The sequence below is a fragment of the Equus asinus genome, chromosome 7 (assembly GCF_041296235.1).
Source record: "Equus asinus isolate D_3611 breed Donkey chromosome 7, EquAss-T2T_v2, whole genome shotgun sequence".
NCBI lineage: Eukaryota > Metazoa > Chordata > Mammalia > Perissodactyla > Equidae > Equus > Equus asinus.
Genome location: NC_091796.1, coordinates 60,761,387 through 60,783,853, shown reverse-complemented (window position 1 = coordinate 60,783,853; position 22,467 = coordinate 60,761,387). Strand labels below are relative to the sequence as shown.

The 22,467-nt window shown below is 44.1% G+C and overlaps 1 protein-coding gene across 8 annotated transcripts in view; it reads left to right on the top strand.

The window, feature by feature from the left end:
- The window catches only part of PTPRM (protein tyrosine phosphatase receptor type M), a 779,977-nt gene that overhangs the window by 718,668 nt on the left and 38,842 nt on the right, over window positions 1-22,467 (top strand). For all 8 annotated transcript variants that reach the window (XM_044773425.2, XM_070513580.1, XM_044773424.2 and 5 more), the window contains one exon: window positions 9,552-9,649. In XM_044773425.2, the coding sequence (XP_044629360.2) occupies window positions 9,552-9,649 (98 nt within the window). The remainder of the gene's footprint in view (window positions 1-9,551; window positions 9,650-22,467) is intronic.

The following is a 22,467-nucleotide window of genomic DNA, read 5'->3' as shown; positions in this document are numbered from 1 at the left end:
CATAAAAATTCCATGATTTTAACATAAGTAGCCTCAGGGGAGAGCAAAATGCACCAATCCAGTAAGTGTTACTGAGGAATATGAATGCACAGGCCAGCTGTTCTCTGTGTCACCATTATTGCATTTGTGACACAGGAGACAGATTCAGTCCGTAAAGCATGTGGCATATTTTACCTTTTGCGTTTCACTGCTGCAAACATGAAAAGCTACTAAATGTAAATTTATAGACGTAAGTGTTGTAGAAGTATCATATTGAAAAGTCACAAAGTTTTATAATAAAAACTCAGAAACCACTAATGCTCTGAATGTTGAATAACTTACTTCATAATACTTATTCTAGATGATCACCAGCAACAATAATAACAATAATGGATCAAAAATTTAGGGCCACTTTTGTTTATGAGAGAGAGCTTTAAGATAAATGTGTAAATCCCAGGTCTATCTTTTTTCACATTCATATTCCACCTTCAATTCTGATGGAGTGAACTGGATCCTGAAGGACTTGACCAAGCTCAAGCCAGGCCCCTGCCCAAAGTAAGGACTCCTAGGTTTTCTGCAGCTGCTTTGCCCCTAGGGTTGCTGCCCCTGCCCTCTGTCCTTGCAGCTTTCAGTGTGCACCCCACACCACACACAGGCGCTCCGCACCCTCCCGGGACCAGTCTGGTCAGGGAGTTAGAGCACAGACAAGGCCCCCAGTCTGTTCAGGTCATTCTGAGATTTAAAAAGTGCAGCTGGATTGAAATCCTGGGTTGGAATCCCAGCTTCCAAGTCACTTTGTCTCCTAAGCCCCGTTCTCATCTTAAGATGAAAACTTACACAGTTGCAGTGGTGAATAAATGAGCATAGCTTACAACACCTGGCCTATTGGGTTTATCACCCTTGTGTGTCATTTAATTAACTCTCCACCAGCCTTGTCAACCCCCTCTCTGGGCCCCCTGTACTTTCCAGCCCAGAACCCTCAGCTCCTTTGCTGACAAAGTGAAAGTCTTGTACTGGGGACCCCAAGAGTCCTGCCCTGTTTCATCCAAAGCTGCCCTCCAAGGGCAGCCCCAGTCTTCCCCACTCTTGTTCAGATGTAAGCCGGGACCCACTGGTTCCCAAGCCCAGAGGCCTACCTGAGCCTGGTCTCAGCACTGGGGATACTTGGGTCCCGCCCCAGCTGTGCCAGCAGTGTGATGCCAGCTGGGGGCCTGTCACCCTGCCCAGAACTGCTCTGACCTTCCTGCCTCCCGGGCTCCATGTGAATCACCCCCTGGGGCCATATGCTGCTGTCCTTGGGATTCTGATCTCCACCGCCCTTAGGGTACCCAGGGAGCCATCCTCAGAGTGTTATTGTAGCATTTTTTAATATATCTAGAGGAAAATATTTAAAATGTTTCCCTCTCATTAATCAATATGCAGCATGATCTCTTTATTTACTCTTCTTTACTGTTCACGTTCAACATATTTCCTGGGAGATTTTGTTCAGTAAACAGTAGCTCCCCACACCCTGGACACTGACCTCTGTGTGCATCCCGCAAGAGAGCCCAGCCCGCTGGCCACCGCGCCCTCCTCCTCCAGCTCCCTCTTCCTTCCTTCCTTCTTCGTGGCTTCCACCTTGTCACACGTTGGGCTGAGCCCACAGCTGTTAAAACTTCTCTGCAGTTCACATGCCTCCCCTGGGGTCTGCTCCGATGACCAAACGCTTCTTCCTCTGCCTTCTTCCTCTGACTTGCCGAGCTTTCAATCTAAAAGATTTCTTCCTAGTTGTGTTTTTTACTATCGGTCTTGTTTTCCTACTCATAAACGCTGAACCTGCAATTTTTATAAAAATTTCACGTTTTCTCACAAGATGGCTCCATGCGTATCCCCTACCCCTCTCGGGTGGCACTGAAGTCACTTCCGCTGGACGTTCCACCTGGAGGGCCTACCACCCCCACCCTCCACCCTCATTCGGACACTTCAAGGTCGTATCCATCCTTTGAGGCCCCTTGCAGGTGCACTGTCTTTCATAATGCTTTCCTGCTGCCTCTTTGCCGGTGAGATGGAATCTCTTCCTGACTTTGGCTACTGTAGACGCACTCGTACATCACTTACTGACCATGGTCTTCAAACGTTTTTGCTTGTATATCACCAAAGGAAGTTTGAAAAAATTATGTACCTCTTTTGGACATTTTAAGTTGATATCTAAAATTTTATTTGTGTGTTTGTGTAAGCTTTTTAGTAGGAGAGGAACGGTATTAAAAATTTTCTAAGACAAAATGAAGATTGATGTAATTAGAATAAGTATTTTATAATGTGATAAATATATTTTAACTACCTCATAGATTAAAGCATACCTAACCTGAAAAAAACACATGAAACTTTCACCCATGGATTTCATCCCAAAAAATTTGGTGGCCCTGCAAAACATTCCAGTTACGTTTAAAACAATAAGCATTACCAGCCTCTGTTGCTTCAGGAGTTCTGAATTCAGAGCATCCCAATATGAACCAAAATACCCCATTTCTAACACCAAGTTTTACACTTAACAGAAATATGTTTCAGACATGGAAGGCAGGAAGCCCTGTGAGTTTTCAGAGTCAGTGTTTCAATCCATCCCCTTATGTCAGACCTGTGGGTTTTACACCTGGGCAGTGCCCCGTGGTAATATTTAAGATGGGTGAGGGTTTTGTCAAGAAGGAGGAAAACCCTTTTGCATGGGGGCTCTTTCTTAGGGAGATCAGTTTTGGCAGAGTCCATATAGAAGTTATGTCTTGAAATTAATACTTTAAAACTACTCACATATGGCTTGGAAAGTCTCCACATGTCTCCAGGGGTGTGCCTGTCTCACTTTGAAGTTCCCTTACTGCACTTTCTATGAGAATGTGGTCTGTTCTTGCCTCACCTCTACCTTATGCAAGTACAGGCTTCCTGAAAGTGGGGGCTGTATTTCTATTACTCACCTTGCACCGCTTGCCGTCCCTCACAGAATGCTGAGCACAGAGCAGCCTCACTGCTTACCTGTAGATAGGCTGTGCGCTCAAATTCCCACTGGGGCCACCAGGAAGGGCATCTGAAGGAAGGAAGCAAGCTAGGGGTATGTCACAAGGCACAGGGAAGCGGTGTGACCTGCATGGGCAGATCCACGTTCACGGGCCGCTGAGGAAGACGGGCATTAGGAACACACTGGCACCACACCTAACAGTGAACGTTAGGAAGAAATGGAAACCAAGCTGGAGTCTTGGAAAACTTGCCTGAGGAAGTGACTTTCAGCCTGTCAAGCTGAGACCAGCGAGATGGGATATGTGGGCTTGAATTGAAGCACAAGTGGGAGGAGGACGACAGTGCCTGGAGGGAAAGCAGAGACCCTTTTTTTCTGTACCACTAGGTCTCGGGGGGCAGCCAGGGAGGGCGACAGCTGCCGCAGGGAAAGCAGAGACCAGAGACCAGGCCAGGCACAGGCTGTGCGGGGCCGTGGGTGCCTTCCTAAAGGATTTGGGTTCTGCAGAGAGCAAATTGGTGGTCACCAGAGGGAAAGGGAGGTGGGGGAAGGACAAAACGGGTAGAGGGGGTCAATTATATGGTGATACTAGATTTTGGTGGCGAGCACACTGTACTGTGTATGTGAGCTGAATGATAATGTTGTACACACAAAACTTCTCAATAAAAAAAGAATGTAAGTGTTGCTCTAAGAGCAGTAGAAGCCCTTGGAAGATTTTAAGCGGGGAAAATGAAGGTTTCTCAGAGATGGGCTGAGGCTGAGGTGCAGAGAGTAGGGGGAGAGAGCCGAGTGGGGCGCTCTGGCCTGAGCCATCATGTGGCTTGGCCTCGGATCGGGGAGTGGAGCAGTCAACAGGATGTGCTGCGTCCTGGAAAAGCTCCTGGGAGGCTGCAGCTCGGGATGTCAGAGAGGTTGGCAGCGGAGAAGGAGTCTTGGGAGCTGGCTGTGCTCATGAAGTTGGATTTATTCTGCAGCAGTGGGACCATGGGAGGTTTAAAGGAGGGCAAGGACCTGGCATAAAAACATGTTTAACGAGGTCATTTTCGGGTGGTTGCCTCTTTTCCTCATGCTGGGATCGTGATGACTGTGCACACACCTGGCAGGCAGAACCCTCCCGAGGGTCTTTGACATTCAGATGGAGGCAGTGTGACACAACGGGGTCAGGCCTCAAAACTCAACTCCACGACTCACTCGCCATGTGACCGTGGGCAATTCACCCGACTTGCCTAGGCCTCAGGCTCCTTTCCGTAAAATGGGGGCGAACAATAGCCCCATCAGCATGGGATTGCAATGTTTAAATTCAGTGAGATAACACACGCAGAATACTTCAAATGGGACCTGAGAAGTATAAAGTGCTCAGAAGACCTTAAGTATCATTCTGTTTGTGGTGGAATACCAACCCGTGTTTGTACTATCTTTCTTCCCTTCAAAACACTCTAATATGCCATTGTGAGCTTAAAGGATCTTGTCCTCTCCACAGCTCTAGTTAACACAGAAAACATACTGTATAGAAATTAGAATGTGAAAAGAAGGGATACAAGCCATCTTTCAAGGTTTTAAATTGTAATTTTTAACATCTCTCACGTCCCACTAACGAGAGAATTTGTCTTACACTATAGAGTCTGTTCTTGAGTGTCTTTCACTTGTGTTTTTAATTTTTTTATTGTGCTCTCGTTCTTTCTGCCCTTTTCTGTGGCTCCTGCGGGGCTGGGTGGTAGGAAGTAGGCCCCTTGCACGGTTCCTTCTCCACAGAGATCTGTGGGGGCCAACTCTTGGGAGGGAAATGGAATATATTACCAGCCTGATATTATTGAAATTTTGGGCCTTAGCCCTATGGGGAGAGCACTGTGAGAATAATGTCGGGGAAGTGGGAGAATTTCCCCTCGCTTTCCCTTAAGGTCCTTATGGCTGATCAAATAATTAAAAAGGCAGGTTAGCAGAAGAAAATCAAACAAAGTTTAATAGCATGTATACATGGGAGACACTCAGGAGAAGCTGAGTAACTCAGCCAACTGGCCGAGGCTTCCTGTTTAAGTATCTTCAGCTACAGACAAGGAGGACGTTTGGGGTAGTTATTTGGGGCTTCAAAGGGGAGGGAGGCAACTCTCAAGGCAATGGAAAAGCAAATGTTTGGTAAATAGAACTTTGATAAGAGTGGGCTTAGCAAGGATCGTCCTAGTCTGCTAGAACCTAAAGTTATCCATGGTGATGCCCTGTCCTGGGAACGGGCCTTTATTTTCTTTCTTTTAGGAAGTTAAGGGGGAAAGGTCGAATGTTCTTCCTGAGTCTGAGCCTTTACTGTCTTCAGCTCGAAATAATCCTCATACCAGAGTGGCGCATCTTGGGGCGGCCTACCCTGAACACCATCAGTAACCTTCTTGCCTGTTGTGCAGCATCTGTAAATGCGCAGCCATACTGAGGTAGCGGCAGCCCCAGCCAGAACCTGTGGAAATCAGATACTGGGGCTGTCAACTGCAGATGTTCACACCTGGAGGGAGGGACGTATCTCAGTCCTTTGCTTGCTGTGTTGGATCCCTTGTCTTGGCAGCTGAGTTGTTTGTCCACCCTGTGAGCGATCCCCAGGGACCTCTCTATCGTGGCAAGGGTGTTTGCCACACCAGCTTTCCAAAGACAGACGTGGCAGGTGGAGGAATACTGACGTTCCCATGGTTTTCCTCCCCGACTTTCAGCCCTGGGAGGGCATGGGTGCTGAGAATAACTGCCTTATGTACCAGGGACACATCTGTAGACCTGGAATGTTGGCTCATGATGGCCACACTCTCTCAGACCCCACCAGGAGCTGCTGAAATCAAATGGCGTAGTTCTCAGGGTCAGTAAACCTCCCCTGCCCCGGCCTCCAGAATGCTCTTTGGTGTTGTCAGGAGACATGTATCCCTGAGTCATAATTTATGCAGATCTCAGGAAATAATTTGAAATGTGTCAAAGGGAAAAGAAAAGGAGGATTGACAAATTTTGCATTAAAAATCTTAAATCCAGGTGCCTTCCTTCTTCCATTTTTTTCCTCCAAAAAAAAAAAAGAAAACAGATTTGAATGAACATTCGCGAACATATCTTGAATCATCAGCCAAGAACGTCCAGCGCCCACCTCTGAGCAGTTTGACTGCTGACCTGCCCTAGTGAGCAGGTCGGGGAGAGAGCCCTTGTGGCGCGGCACGGACAGGGCCCGCCAGTGGTGGGGAGAAGAGACGGGGGAAGGACGAGGCAGAGCTGCGGCAGCAGGCGCTGGGGGCCCTTTCCTCAGACTTCTTTTTCTTCCTGGGATCAATTTAGGATAATCTTGTTATCCCATTTTATTTTCAGATCTTAACACCAAACTGTTTGAGTTCTTCTGGTTACTTGTTACCTAATTTTAAGCATTGAAAAGAACCTCGCTTAATGCATTTTTCCATCCTAATCTTTTTTTTAGCCTAGGTCAGTGGGTAAGAAAATCATCAAGACTAAAGTATATGTCATCACCCAAGTGAGCCACTAATGCTTATCAATGCCCTTTATTTTAAAGATAACCCAAGTTTAGTTATGTAAACATTAAAAAACCTGTGTCATCTTACCTGTGACTCAGCCCCTTGGTGAGGTGGTACACCATGTTCCTAGACGACATTTTATGAGTGAAGTTCCTTCTAGATCAGAGAAATGGAATGTCTTGATTCAAAGAGCTTGTGTACTGCGTTAGACTAATCAGTAGATTCAAAACAAACAAATGTGTGATCTTCCACAATGACACCTCTGCGCAAGCCACCTGCAGGTAGGTCTGAAGACGGAGCCAAATGCCTCTGACGCTGTGGGTCCATGGTTCTCTACCAACAGGGATTTGAAAACACCCAGACCTAACCCTCACCCACACCAAGTAAATCAGAGTCCCTTGGGTTAGGACGTCAGAATTTTTTTTTAAATCCACAGCACCTGTAATATGCAGCCAGAGTTGAGAACCACTGCCTTCGATCGAGAAGGGTGGTGAACTGAGTGAAGCCTGGAGGCAAAGCCTTGGGGCAGGGAGATCAGAGGAGCGGCCTGCTCAGTGCCTGGGAGCAGTGGTTCAACAGCAGTGCCCCGAGGCTGCGCTCTCAGGCCAGGGCCATCGCCACTCCCGTCTGAAGAAACCTTGCAAAAGATGCCCCCCTTTCGAGGAGCTGAAAGGGGTAAAGCAGCGTGCTTTCAAGCTACTACTGTAAGCTCTGAACCATCAGTTGAGAAAGGGACTCATACAAATATTATATGTTAATATTATTTCATATCTCTCTATATAATATGATATTTTAATAATAAATAATACTCTTTATCCACATGCATACTGAATCATTCACTCATTCATTTATTCATTGAGCTCTGCTGTGTGCCAGAGATTCCACAGTGCACCAAGGAAGCAGCAGGCAGTTGACAGCCAAGTTTCCCTCAGGGGGTAACTTGAAATCAGTAATCAAGGGCCTCTGATGGTAAACCAGGGTAAGTGAGTTGGACTTGGAACTTGCCCCTGGCCAGAGTGTCTCTGGGAGACTCCTGTTGGGCACTGAGAGGAGAGGTGGCTTTTCTTCCTGCCGGCACACACCATCTAAGGTGCTGGCACACCTGACCCGCCCACTATAGCCATTGTCATCAGAACTGTTTCCGTAAGGTTCAGAATAGGTGGCACAGGCTTGTGTATCTAGTGAAGGAAGCACAAAGGGTACAGGCCACCCTTTGCTTCAGGGGTCACAATGGCAAGACTCTGCGCAGAGATGGACTCAGGGCGTTTTTTTTTTTCCTTGTAAATAAGTAACAAGCTGTTAAGTACACAATGAATGCACCTCTGCACAAGCCAGGAATGCAGTGGTTGCTGGGATCCGACGTTGATTTGTACCCTCAGACTGAAGTCACTGAAATTTGCAGCCTGGACAGTGGGACAGTGGTACACACATGCCAAGGGACAGGGGCCAAGATGGCAGGAGCAGCATCATGGGAGGTGGCGTGCATGGTCCCATAAAGGGACTAGACACAGAGACATCAGGAAATGGAGTCGGTTTTCACGGGGAGGGTGAGAGTGGAGCCAGAGCAGCAAGGAGGGATGATAGACGTTTGTGTTGTGGACAGAAGGGAAGGAGGACGGTGAGGAAGGAGAGGAAAAGTTAGACAAGAAGCAATTGGTAATTGGCCAAGACGAATGGGAGGGAACCGAAGGGGCCCCTTGGGTGTGTGCCATCATTGCTCAGTGTCCCGACTTTAGCCAAGGAGCGACTGTTAATAAATATCTTTAAATACACCTTGTTTTTGTTCTAATGCTTTACTATTCATAAAATGCCTAAGTGCGTTAACTCCACAAATCCTCAAAATAACCTTGAGAAGCATTGTTGAAATCAGTATATAGGTAAAGATGAAGACACTGAAGCTCAGAGTGGCTAAGTAATTTGCCAAAAATCACACAGCTGGTTAAAAGGCAGAGGCAACTCTGTAATTCACATATTTGAGCTCCAAATTTAGTAATCTGCAGCGTCAAGATACTACAGGATGACTGCGTCCTGGTCCCAGCTCCCACCTGAACATCAGTATGATCCACATACAGTGTGGGACTCTTCATGCCACTGAAGTTGTGTTCCTCTCATTTCCTTGCATTTCTGCTTGTCTTATACAGATTTGTACTGTTACATTTGTACCCTCAAAATATGCATGGGCATAAAGTAGAATTTGGGCTTTTAAAAAATCTGGATGAGGAGAAATTTTTTTTTATTTTTTTTATTTTTATTGAGTTAATGATAGGTTACAATCTTGTGAAATTTCAGTTGTACATTATTGTCTGTCAGTCGTGTTGTAGGTGCACCCCTTCACCCTTCGTGTCCACCCCCACCCCACCTTTCCCCTGGTAGCCACTAATCTGTTGTCTTTGTCTACATTTTTAAATTCCTGGATGAGGAGAAATTTGAAATTCCAATTTTATGTACCTGCTAGTATCTATAGCACTAGCGTTTTGTAATATCTATTTCCCCTCTTTTTTTCCCCCAGTCCATAAGAAGGAGGTTTTTAATATTCAGATCCCAAAAGCTGATCATGTTCAGTGAGAGGAAGCACAGCTGCTGAAACTCGAACTTCTCTCTCCGTTTAGGAAGTCAGGCAAAAAAATGCATTAATTTGACAGATAGCATGGAATGAGAAAAATATTAGAAACAAGGAAAGGCCATTTTTCCTATAGAGGCTCATTTCATTCTGTATACCATTTCCCTGGGATAGCTGCCAGTTGTTAGCAGGAAGAGTAATGTTATCCATTTTTTTTAAATTTCACTCTTGAGTATTATGGAGATAAATAGCTAAATGATGGAGAAATCTCTTTCACGGCAGCAGTTGAAGAGGAGTAAAAAGAGCTCAAATGCAGATACATTTGATGACATGAGAAAATTCAACCGTGTGTGAAAACTTCAGTATTTCTGTAGGTGCTGGTTTAGAAAGAGGACCCTTCTGTATAACACTAGAAAGGAGGGCTCTGGCCCTCTAAAAAGTGAGGGAACCATATGTGGGTATTAATACATTTATTTGTAAGCCCCAGAAATTTTCCAGTTACAGACTTAGGAAGAAAAAAAAAAGCCTCTGTTATGTTTTCCTGCAGGACCAATGCAAGAAACCATCTATGACTTCTGGAGGATGGTGTGGCACGAAAACACCGCAAGCATAATAATGGTGACCAACCTCGTGGAGGTGGGGCGGGTAAGTGGGCCGTCTACCTCACGGCATTTGTTCCTTGTTTACTTGGTAGCAAGGCAGGAGCCAGCTTTTGAAGTACTATGTGTACTCCCGAAAACATTTACTACTGCATTCCTCCTATCACTTTCTGTGCTTGCTTATAAATTATCAGTAAACATAGCCTGAATTGCTTTCATTTGTTGCGATAGCAACAGACAGGAAAGGCACTCAAGATTTAAAAGCAGTTATCATCTGGCTATATTGAGCACACAAAAATACCTTTCAGCATGAATGATCGTTGCTGGGTGTCAAAACTCAATGGGTGCTGCATTAGACAGGGCTACATTCCCCAACTCTGGAATATTGACTCTCAAACCAGTGTGCAGCCCTGGATTCTGTCCTCAGGATAGAATTCCAGCATCTCCTCTTGCTGAGACTTTCCTTTCCTGTGCCTCCATCTCCTCACCTGTGAAATGGAGATCATAATCTGCCCTCAAGGCCTTGGATTACTTTATCTGTAGTAACAGTTAAGGGGTGCTACTTTTATTTAATCAGGAAACTCCTAAGTACTTATAATTTCAGTAGTCGTATGCTATAGCATTATTTTCAAAGTGAAATTTAAAAATGAGAAAATACACAGAGTGCAGTTGCTTTGTTTTATAGTAGGCTTGATTCCGTGGTTCTGCTCAACTCAAGAGAAGAACCCATTACTTCTTAGAGAAGTTGACATTGTGAGACTTACCCTCAGCAAAGATGTTAGCCTAGAATTGAAAGATTAGGGCAGAAACCATAAAGCAGTTGTCTCTTAAGATTCTCAGTCAGCTTAAAAAAGAGGGAAATCCTGCCATTTATGACAACATGGATGAACCTGGAGGACATTGTGGTAAGTCAAATAAGCCAGTCACAGACAGACAGATACTGCATGATTCTACTTATAAGAGGCATCTGAAAGTCAAATTCATAGAAGCAGAGAATACAATAGTGGTTGCCAGGGGCTTGGAGGAGGGGGAATGGGGAGTTCATGTGCCAGGTATAAAGTGTCAGTTATGCTAGATGAATAAATTCTGGAGATGTGCTATACAAAATAGTGCTTATGGTTAACGATACAGCATTGTGCACTTAATTTACTAAGAAGGTGGATCTCACTTTATGTGTTCTTACCACAAGAGAAAAGGTACACGGGAGACTCTGAGAGGCTGGGAGGCGCTGGGTATGTCTATTACCTCAACCATGTGATGGTAGCAAGGGTGTTTGTGTATGTGGAAACTCATCACATTGTACACATTAAACATGTGCAGTTCTTTCTATATCAATTAATCTTCAATAAAGCTGTCAAAAAAACGGATTCTCAGAAGGTATCAGGAGGCAAAAACCAGGAAGAATAGAGACATTAAGAAGTGGGAGATAGTTATAATTCTAGCAAAAATGCCAATTAACCCAAATCCTTCCTCCTACAAAAATCTAGAAGTTCTAGACAAAATATAAATGTCTTAATATGTTTGTATATATCACATGTATATGTAAATATATGAGTTAAAAATAATTAGCTTAGCTCTCAGGAAAGTAAACAACTGGAGACCAGAAATAAAGTGAGGACTAGAGACCAGAAAGAGTGGACGCTGCAGCTGTCCTTCGAAGGCTGGGCAGCGTGGTGGACGTCAGTCTTGGTGAGAGGGTAGGGGGCTTCAGTCTTCGAGATCTTGGATCTTGGGTTTTAAAGCCCACCAAGAACGGGAGATAACGTCTTGGACCTGTGCAGCACCAAGAATTTGGACTGAGCCTACCACGTAAAACCAAAATCCTGAGGGGAGGAACTGGAGGAAGATGGTCAAAAGAAACTGACTCCCGGTGATAAGATAAATAAGACCTGGGGATGTGATGTGTGGCAGGGTGACTGCAGGTAACACGGCCAAGTGGTATATAGGAAAGTTGTTAAGAGTGTAGATCCTAAGAGTTCTCATCACAAGAGAAAAAGCATTTTTTTCTCCTTTTCTTTTTTTCTGTACCTATATGAGATAATGGATTTTAACTAAAATTATTATGGTAATCATTTCACAATATATATAAGTCAAGTTATTATGCTGTACACCTTAAACTTACACAGTGCTGTGTGTCAATTATATCTCAATAAAACTGGGGAAAAAATTTTAAGATAATAATTTTGAAACTCTAGGAGGAGAAAGAAACCCACAAAGGGTAGACACTCAGAGAAGGGGCAGACTGGGGTGGGGGTATGTGCGGGGAGAAGCCAGCCCGACACCAGCACACAAAGATGACAAGGAGGTGAATTGGTCTTCACTTAGCATCTGGGTGAGGAAGCACTTGCACTGACTCCTGGGTCAAGGGGAAACACCCGATATCAATCAGGAAATACTTAGAACTGGGAAACATACAGCATCATACACTGAACCTGCAGGATGCAAACAGAATGGTCCCTAAAAGGTATATATGTTCTTAAAGGTTGTTATTTGAAAAGAGAAAAGAATAGCTGAGCATCTCATTCAGAAAGACAGTGAAGAACAGAGTACAAGCAAAGAAAGAAAAAGGAACAGAAAAATAAACAAGTGCAGAAAATGGTTAATGACAAGCAAAGAAACTAATAAAAAGCAAGATAAAGAGGTTTTGTGAAAAGACTAATGAAATAAACATTTGACAATCAGAACTAAAAGCAAGAAAACCAAAAGTAACCAATATTAGGAACAAAATAAAGATTTTTTATCATATTAGATAATATGAATAACAAACAATAAATTTGAAAATTGAGATCAATTAGGCAACTTTATTGACGAATATGATTTTCCAAAACTGTCTCAAAAAGAAACAAATTCTGAATAGACAATAATTATTTAAAAAGTGAATTATGGTTAAAAATTTAACCATGGAAAAACACCAATCCCAAATATATATACAGGTATGTTATACTAAATATTCAAGGAATGGATAATTCATATCTTATAAAAATTATTCTAAGAGAAGAAAAAAAGAAAGACTGTTCCTCCATTTTATTTTAAGAGGCTAGTATAACCTTGATATCAAAACCAGGCAAGGACATAGGAAAAAGAAATATTGTAGGTACCACAAATTGGGAAAAGAAGACCAATAGATCAGAATAGAGAGCCCAGATGTTGACTGTAGACATATGTGGGAAAATGTGTAATTAGTGGGGAAAGCATGAGCTTTTCAGTCAGGTGAGCTGGGACATTTGGTTACCCAACTGGACAAAAAAAAATGCCTCCTTCATAAAACGCCCAAGAATGAATACCAAATGAAGACCAAAATGTAACAAATAAAGCTTTAAAACTTTCAAAATAAAATATGGGGGAAAATATGACCTTTTTTTTTTAAGAATGTTCCAAAAATACCAAAAACTCAACATGTTAAAATAAGGATAGGGAAATTTGACTGTATTAAAATGTAAAATTTTCTATACGATAAAGGATATAAGTGACAAGACAAGAGGGGAGGTACTATGGGACCATTATGTAAAGTGTAAAAACTTACAAAGCAATATTTTATCTACTAAAAGTATAAAAACCATTTATATCTTTCAATTCCCTCCCTTCTGGGAGACAGTGAGAGCAGGGGAGCGGGCCTGGAGCTTGGGGTGGCAGGTGCTCACCGATGACGAGCCTAGAGGAGGTCACGGAGCCTCTCCACTGCCGACCTTTCTCCTGGGCAGTGGGGATGCAGTAGCCCCTGCTTCACAGGGTTCCTGTAAAGAGTCAGGGAGTTTCTACGTACCTGTCAGGTGGTTGGAGAAGTTCTAGCCCCTTCTGAGGACTTCCTGAATATACGTGTTAATGTAACCTTCACCTTTCCACCAACAAACCTGGGACCTACAGTGGTGTCTATAATTACCTTTTTTACCCCCTAAATCTACCTTCTTTTGCTATGAAAGCAGTAATGACACATGAAAAAAAAAAACTTTTTAGCTCCCCCAGAAGGCAAGCTTCTTTAAGGGAAGAGACAGCCTTACAAATTGTGGGCCTCTATACTCTGGTTTCTCTTCAGATCGCATAAATCTTTCGCCTTTTGCACATTGTGGGCCTCTCCCTCCTGGTTCTCAGTAAATGCGCAATGAAATGAATGAACAAACGAGAATTCTTCCAAATTAGCATCAGAGAGCCATTAGCGTATGCCAGGTTAACTGTGAAATAGCTAAGCTAAATATTTTGTCTATGTTTATGTTCTTGGGTTTCTTCCCCTGAAATGTGTGATTCATTCTGAATCCTTCACTTCATTTCACAAATGTACACTGACTGCTTACGTACGATAAGGAGAAAGGCACCCGGAGGCTGCTCCCACGGGGCTTTACTTCACAGTAACGCTGGTCCTGAAAAGTTAGTCACCACCTCAAATTTTACATGTTTGCATCAGAGCTCACCTAAAATAATACCAAGGTAAATTATTTCGAAAAGTAGATAATTATTAAAAGTAACAACTTCTGCTGGATTTTTTAAAATAAAGGCACATGTGTATTTTTTCTTAATTGAAATTCGACTCGGTGACTCAGGAGGTAGGCTCTTTTCCTGTGGTAAACCTTTCACTTTCAGGAATGGTGAGGACAACTTAGGCTTTGGCTGAAAGGTGGAAAGAAGCGTGTGTTGTCAAATTTCTACAGTGGAGGAGAGGCCTCGCACTGAAGCCCGCTGTCTCTTGGATGGGGCACATTTTGCAGGGAGCCAGGTTTCGTCTTGAGGTACCTACTTTAGAAAAGCAGAAAATAAAAAGGCCATGCAGTGTGGCCTGTTCCTTCCATCAGCACGAGGACCTAACCCATAAGGGTGGTCACTGTATTTTTTGATGGAAATTAGTCCTTCTGACAAATAACCATGAAATTCCAGCTAACAGTGTGCAGCCAAAGGGGAGACGGTGACTAGGTTTCAGATTTACCCAAAAATGGAAGCCTATGGGCTTAAAGTAACACAATTTTAGATCTTGTAAGCTTATTTAAAAAAAATCCTTCCATATCCTTACCAGGTTTGTGGGGTGTGGTAAGCTCTGAAGCGTGCTCGCCTCGTTACCACCAGTCCCCTGCCTCAGCCTGTCTTCAGTTAGTAATGAATGTAATGGCATCTGTCCTTGAAATGTCTGGCGTGATTTGGGGGTTTTGACAAAAGGTCACATTCCCTCCGGGAAAAGGGGCTAACCTTATTGCAGGCCGGTTCCCATTGTTAATCCCGCACATTTGTTTGGAGATGACTTCCCCATTTTCCATGCTTAAAAACAGCAATAACAAACCACCAAAGAAATCAAAATGACATGGTTGTTCAGGCAGCAGCTACCTACTGAACATGTTTACGCACATGGTGTGTCCGTCATGAATTAGGCATGAGCTAGGTGGAGGCCTGTTTGTTTACCCAGACTGCTGGCGGTTCATTAAGTCGGAGCTGGGAACCCACTCCTCCTGATTTTTGCCCGAAGCACTCTGCGTTAGGCAGTGTAATTGCTGGTGTTGGAGCCACTGGGAGGCTTTCCCTGTCGCAGCACCTGGTGCAGAAGACGCGGATGCTGCTGTTCCTTCCAGCGGGTCCTCGGTACATCTGCCAGGAGCTGTCATTATCTAAGACTTCCTTGTCACCGCTGAGTGTCCCCTTTCAGCCTGTGTGTTCTGGGAAGGGACCCTTGTCAGTTTTCCTGGCACCTGCCCATGGCTGCACACCTGGCTTTTAAATTGCACTGGAATGTGTTGTGATTGTTTTCCTCTCTAATGAACCCACCTGAGGGGACATTTGGCTTTTTATCCAGTCGCCTGTTTCCCAGGCATTCCCATTTACAGTGTTTGTGTGGAGATTCAGAGACTCTGTTGTGTTGTTGTACTGATCCATCTGCCAAAAATCTTATAACCAAATCTGCGAGACTCCCAAAGGAGATTTTTGCACCGGTAATTTAAGCTAATGATTTCTAAACATATTTAGTCAGTTTTGTGAAGACCTCATTAGAATGTGACTATTTATTAAAAATCCAAATGAAGTCTCATAGTCATGTAGGAAAATTATTGTTGAGTTGCTCCGAATAGTTCTGATAACAGGTGATAAGTGTTTTGGAGCTAAGAAAAGTAGAGACCAGAGATGTTAACCTCTAATCAATGCAGAGGATGGGAGGGACCCCCTAAATGGATGCTTTAAAGATTATTATCTACCAAAAGAGGGTGACTTTCACAACATTTATCACTAAAAAAGTAATGAAAGAAAAAAGTTTAAGATGAACACTTGATGTCAGAATTAACCTAATTCACATGCAAGGAAGGTATATTAAGATTCCAAGTGCTCCTATCACATACAACAAAAAATCTGCTTTTCTACAAAAGCCACCAGATCCAGGATCAATGGAAGAAGAAGAGAAAGTCAAGGTTGACCTGGATAAAATGTTGAAATATTGCTTAATAGTAAGAATTATGTAGATAATGCCTAACAGTACAAAATAATAGTAGTATTTTTTAGAAGATCTCTTGAGTTGTTCCAAGATATCAAACTCATACATGAAAGGGAAGAGACAAATTCTTTTTATAGACATTGCTGAAATTATTCTGTCTTGAACTCTTGCTATTGCCTCTCATAGAACTTTTTAAGTGAACTGGATATTTAAGATTGATATTTTGTGACTCGGGTAGTTACAGTCTTAAACTTTGATTAGGTTATACTTGTTCAACAAACTTTGCTCTCCATTTCAATCTACTGTTGACCACTTCAACCATCATATTAATGTAGCTGATTCAAGCCTTCCCTCTCTCCATAACTTTCACACAGAGCTAGGGAAAAGATGAAGTTGGCACTCTGTAGGCCACGATGATTCCCACCCAGGCACTGCCACACTTCATGTCACCTCCCCCAGCACATCACCCAAGAAACCAGGGACTAACTGGGACTGAGCTATGAGCAGCAGGAGAGGGGCCCTCTACAGACCCCTCTTGCCAGCCGGCTCTTCCAGGAAAGGTGACGCCCTAGCTGCCCCTCTGAACCTTTGAGGTTTTCTCTGCCCAAAGATCTCAGTGCCCCTCTGTACAAAGTGAGAAAATCAGCTAAAGAGCCCGATTTGTCTTGTTCACAAACGCAAAAGTAGGCTTTCTAATCCCTTGTCAGCACAATGTATCCAACATTTATTGATACGCTTACTGTATCCACGGCACTAAGAAATACAAAGGTATTTATAATTCACTTGTCCTCAAAGAACATAAACTATGTAACAGAGAACCATTTAAACAATTAACTGTAACACGGGTAAGTCAGAATGATGATAGCACTTGCAAAGGGCCTACTTCTGCCTGAGAAGATCCTGGAGGACTTCATGGAGAATGTGTGAGGAGCTGGGAGAAAGGATTTTAAATGGCCGGATGAGACAACAGCCACTTCAGGAAGAACACAGAGAAAGGGGAGTCAATGGCAAGATGGGGAAAGAGTGAGTGGTCTGGCACAGCTGTGTCAGAGAGGTGATGGGGAAGCATAGTGACCTCTGAGGCTGAAAGCTCACTGAGGCCTTGTCAGTGGGGGTCTCAAACGCCTTTCTAGGAGGAGGCAACAGTAGAAGCAGAAGCGGAGGTGTGTTTGTCTGTTGTAATGGAAGGCACTGAGCCGGTGAATCCTATGTTCTGATTGGTGTTGGTGAAAGACAGTTCGGGAGGCCACTAAAAAAAGGTTTAGGCAGGTTATAGAAGGGCACGGAGACAGGTGAGCTTAGAGCAAGACTCTAGGTAAGAGAGGAGGTGGCTTGAGTTGTGGCAGTGGCATTGGGAATTTATGGGAAATATACAATTTGGGTGTTGTTTGGGGATGCTGATAAGAGAAAAGAACTTGACTGTGAACCAAGGTTTCTACCACTGTGACTTGGACTGATGTAAAGTTTATTAACCAAGAATGAGAATCCCTTTCCCCTCCCCAAAAAAAGAGCAGGTTTAGGAGAAAGGCAACATGATTCATTTTGGACCTGCTGAGTGTGAGACACTGAATGAACAACAACGGGGGCTTTCCAGAAAGCTCAGGAGGAACACATGAGATGAAGACATAGAGACAAGCTATGAAATGTGAAATTCTCCCTTCGTTTACTGAGCAGCTACTGTGTGCTAGGCCTTGGGCTAGAGTAGGGATAGCAAGATGAAAAGACATGGCACAGTCTAAGGGATAGAAAGACGGTAAATGGGGAGCCAGCTTGGTGGCGCAGTGGTTAAGTTCACACGTTCCGCTTCTCGGCGGCCCTGGGTTTGCTGGTTCAGATCCTGGGTGCGGACATGGCACTGCTTAGCACGCCATACTGTGGTAGGCATTCCACATATAAAGTAGAGGAAGATGGGCATGGATGTTAGCTCAGGGCCAGTCTTCCTCAGCAAAAAAACACAAAAGAGGGGAGGATTGGCAGTAGTTAGCTCAGTGCTAATCTTCCTCTAAAAAAAAAAAAACGGCAAATGAAAAAGTACAATGTGAAGTGATAAGCACTGTACCAGAAGCATGGCATTCTCGAGAGAAAACAGAGAGAGAGAAGAGGAGCACTGGAGAGGATCCCATCCAGGACAGATAGGGGAAGAAGAACTAGGAATGGAGTCTGAGAAAGAACAGCAAGAGAAACAGGGTGAGAACTAAGACACCCCAGAAGCATGTGAAGTAGGAGAGGATAGAGTTTCAGCAAGAAGAAGGCAAGCAGTGTGAGCAAGGCGCAGAGGGGCAGGGTACATGGGACTCGGGAGAGGAAGGTAGATAACAAAATGTGTCAAGCACCTACTCTGTGCCAGGCATTCTGCTAAATGGTTCACAAGCTTGTTTCTCTTCATTATCACAGCTACCCTATGAGATACACATAAAGATTCCTTAATTTCAAAACTAAGAAACTAGGGCTCAGTGAGGATACATAATTTGGCCAAGGGCACAGAACTAGAATTGAAATCTTGGTCTGTCTAGTTCCAAAGCCCATGCCCTCTCCACAGCTCCACAGTGCTGCCCTCTTAACAACCAAGAGGCCTTTAGTACATAGCAGGCCTCAGTGGCGTGAAAGAACCATGCCCCTCATGGCAGTGGAGTAGTGGCTATGTGTGTGGTCAAGATAATAGTGCGGCTTGTTCTTGGAGAACTGAATCAAAGGAAAGAGATGGAGCAGCAACTACAAGGGAAGCAAGGTCGAGGTATGATTATCGTGGTCGGGGGGTGTGTGTGTATGCACGTGTGTGTGTGTGCACGGTGCTGGGTAGACATGAGCATAACTGAGAGTCTGAAAAGAAGATGTAATTGGAAGCAGAGATTGAAAGTACAATAAAAGAAAGGGAAAAGGGTGACAGAGGAAAATCACAGATGAGGTAGGAGAGGATTCCTTCAGTTAACAAGCACATGCTACACACCAGTCAATATGTGTAGACACAAGCGGCTGGGGCTACGAAGAAGCTACGTGCAGCCCTGTCCACAGAAATGGGGAATCAAACAAGGTGTTTAACTTCTGTGAGAAAGGTTTCACAGAGTGCTCTGGCGGTTCATAAAAGAGGCGCCTCATCAGACAGGAAGTGGAGGCTGGAGGGGTTCGTCAATAAATACTTTCCAGAGAAAGTGGTGTGTGGGGCTGAGTGTGGAGGAACAAATAGGATTTAATCAGCAAAGAAGGGAGGGAAGGGTGTTCAGGGCAGAGGCAAACACAGGACCCCTGAGGGAAACTTCAGATGTGTTCACAATGAACATGGAGAGAGGGGGAAATAGGGAGGGAATTGAGACTTTGTCATAGAGAGCTAGATAGGCACATGAGGAGTCGGGCTTCACTTTGTGGCCAACAGAGAGCCCTTGAAGCAGTGAGGGAGGGAGCAACATGGAGAAAGGGACATAGTGGAGATGCTGCAGAGAGAAAGTAACCTAAAGCAGGAAAATAGCCACTGGATTTAACGAGGAAAAGGTCATTGGTAACCTTTTGCCTGAGTAGTTCCAGAGGGATGACCTATCAGAGTTCTTTGATTGCATGCAACCGAAATCAACTCAGGCTAATTTAAGCCAAAGGGAAATTTATGGGAAGAACATAAGGAGCTCAAAATGTTGATGTGAAGAATAAGGCTTGCCAACAAACAGGAAAGCAGGCACCAACTCCAGAGGGCCAGGGAGCAGGGGGGCTCACAGCCAGTTTGGTCAGGGCACTGCCGCCAAGAAGATGAGCGTCAACAATTCCCAGGCTTTTTCACTGTGATCAGGATTCAAATAACAAGAACAGAGCATCTGATGCCCCCAGGTTGGTTCATGTGCTCCTCCCTAGCCATCCAAGGCCCCGAATTGACAAGCCACCCCAATTTCCTAAAAGGAAGTCAAAGACATAGTAGGAAGGATGAATGGATGAAATGGATGTTGAGTGACCAAAAACAACATGCATTCACTACAAAGGGTGAGGACTGAAGACACTCTACAGAGGCAAGAGTGAGGATGGAGAGACTGAGGTTAAACTGGTCAGCAGCTTAGCTGAGAAAGGAAGAGAGAAACAGGGCTATAAACAGAGGAGGCTTTGCAATCAAAGGACAGTTTAAAGGTGGAAGATCTTTGAAAATGTTGTATGTTGAGGAAAGAATCAGGAGGGAGGGAGAGATTGAATTATTAGAAAGTGGACAGCTGAGGAGGGTGTTTCCCAAGGAGGCAGGAGGGAAGGGCTCCAGAGTGCAGGTCTTCAGTTCAGCTGTCTAAGGACGAGCCTTTTCCTCTGGGCCCAGAGAACAGAGGAGATGAGGATGCAGTTAAATAAATACAACAAAAACGTAAACACCAAACTTGGAATGGCACCGTCTCCTGAGAACATCAGTTTTCTGGGTGAAGATAGGAGCAAGGCCATGGGCTGAGACCTGAAGAAATTGGGGAAATGGGGATTTTCAGGAGGCAGGGAGAACACAGGTGATGGGTTGGCCTGGAGTAGGAGCTGGTGGGCTCCTCTCTTAGAGGGGAGGAGACAAGAATAGAGGCAGAACCAAACAAGACTCAGTTGTGGCAGCAGGACCTGGGGGCATGGGAATCCTGGGACAACCAGTGGCCAGAGTCCTAGAGAACTGACTCTGAGGTGAATGGTAACCACACTAGGGCATCGTAGGCCTTTCTCAGTGACCTTATACCAACCAGTTCCCGCCTCCAAGCCTTACTCTACACATCCCCGAAATGAAGGAAAGTTGGCCAAACGAACTCTAAAATTCCATGTTTATTTATATGACAAATATTTTTCTGTGTGTTGTTTACTGTTGGCTCAGTGATCCATTTGCTAATAGGTGCATCTGCAGCCCAGATCTGCTTAATCCGTGTGGCCTCCTGGCTCCCGCTGTGTGTGCTCTGAATACCAACAGTGGGAGAAAAGTGTGGAGGCTGGATGTTCAAGTAGAATGATTCACTTCCTTAGGAGAGAGCTGTCACCTGGGTTCCTTCTGCACTGTTGCACACAAGGTGCAGATGTGGGGCAGGGGGTCACAGTGTGTGATTAGGGGCCGACGAGACGAAGTCTGTACGTGCTCCACCGATGTTTAATATATGCAGACCATAAAAGATACTCAGTCTGTAATTTATGGAACTTTTTTGAAAATGATATAATCTGACCTCAGTAAACTACAATTTTGAGAGAATATATTCTTTTCAAAAATTCTTAAAATAACAATCCACAGGTTTATCAACTGGCACAATCAAGCAACCTCACCTTCCAAGCACATTGCTGTTTCTTTCAGCGGTGATCAGCTACCACATCTGTTCTCGCATGCAGCAGGAGTGGGGTCGTGGGAGAACACGGCGCCTTTGGAGAACTCTTATGAACATTTAATAGAGATATCTGTGCACACCCCATTGTGTTCAGTGTAACTGCAAGTATGACTTTTGCATCTGGAAGGAGATCTCCTTGTGCACAGAAATAGTTATTTTACCCCCTCCAAAATCCATAGAGAATCATTATCATCACTTAATGTCCATCAGTCCGATTTGAATAGAAAATCTATTTAATTGCAAGGTAAACCGTGATATAAAGAGCATGCAAGAACAGATACAGTTATAAAACAAATCTATCGAAAGGAGCATTTCATTGACTACTAAATTGGGTGGTGATTTTGAAAAATGTGAGATGAAAGGAAAATAAAGAGGCTCAGAATAAAGCAAGGAGAAAACCACAAAACTTTTTTCTTCAATCTTACTCAAGGCTCATTAAGTATTTTAAATTAAATACTAAGTATAGCATTTTAAAGCTTAAAGTAATGAGGTTTCTGATATAAAAGTTCATCTCTGTAATGCTAACCCCACCTTCGGGAAACTTCCCTCTGATAGTGTTCCTGAAATAAGTGTGCGTGTGTGTGTGCGCGCATGCGTGTGTACACACGTGCATTTTTTTCAGGCTAGCTACTCCGCTCCCTCACATTTGCTTACCTGAGTACCACACTAGATTTCTTCACACGTCCACATGCCCTGTACCTGATAAAAGATTCCTCCCAAATGTATGTATCACACACACACACGCTTCCTTGCTCACACAACTTTACCTCAGCTTCAGAAGTGTCTGTACTTTGTTGGGAATAGCAAGCTGCCATTTGTTCTAAGTGCAGACCATTGTCTCTTTTTTCCTGAATTCTGTACGAGTTGTCACAGTGAATTAGTAAATTTCCCATGGGGAAGACAAGCTCAGTCTCCTATCTTTTGCTCACACCCCCGTTTCTCTGCTGTTGTCAGTGTTAGAAATCTTAACCCCTTGGAGTCTTTCTTCATCTCTTTTGTGGCCTTCCTGGTACACACATAACTAGTTAACATGTGGGTATCGAGTGACCTCTCAACCTACTCTAGGTGAAGCCCAGAAAAACAGAAGACAGGAACCCTACCTTCAAGACATTTAAAATCCAATTATAGAGGTACAACATACAATTGTATACAAGAAAAAACGAA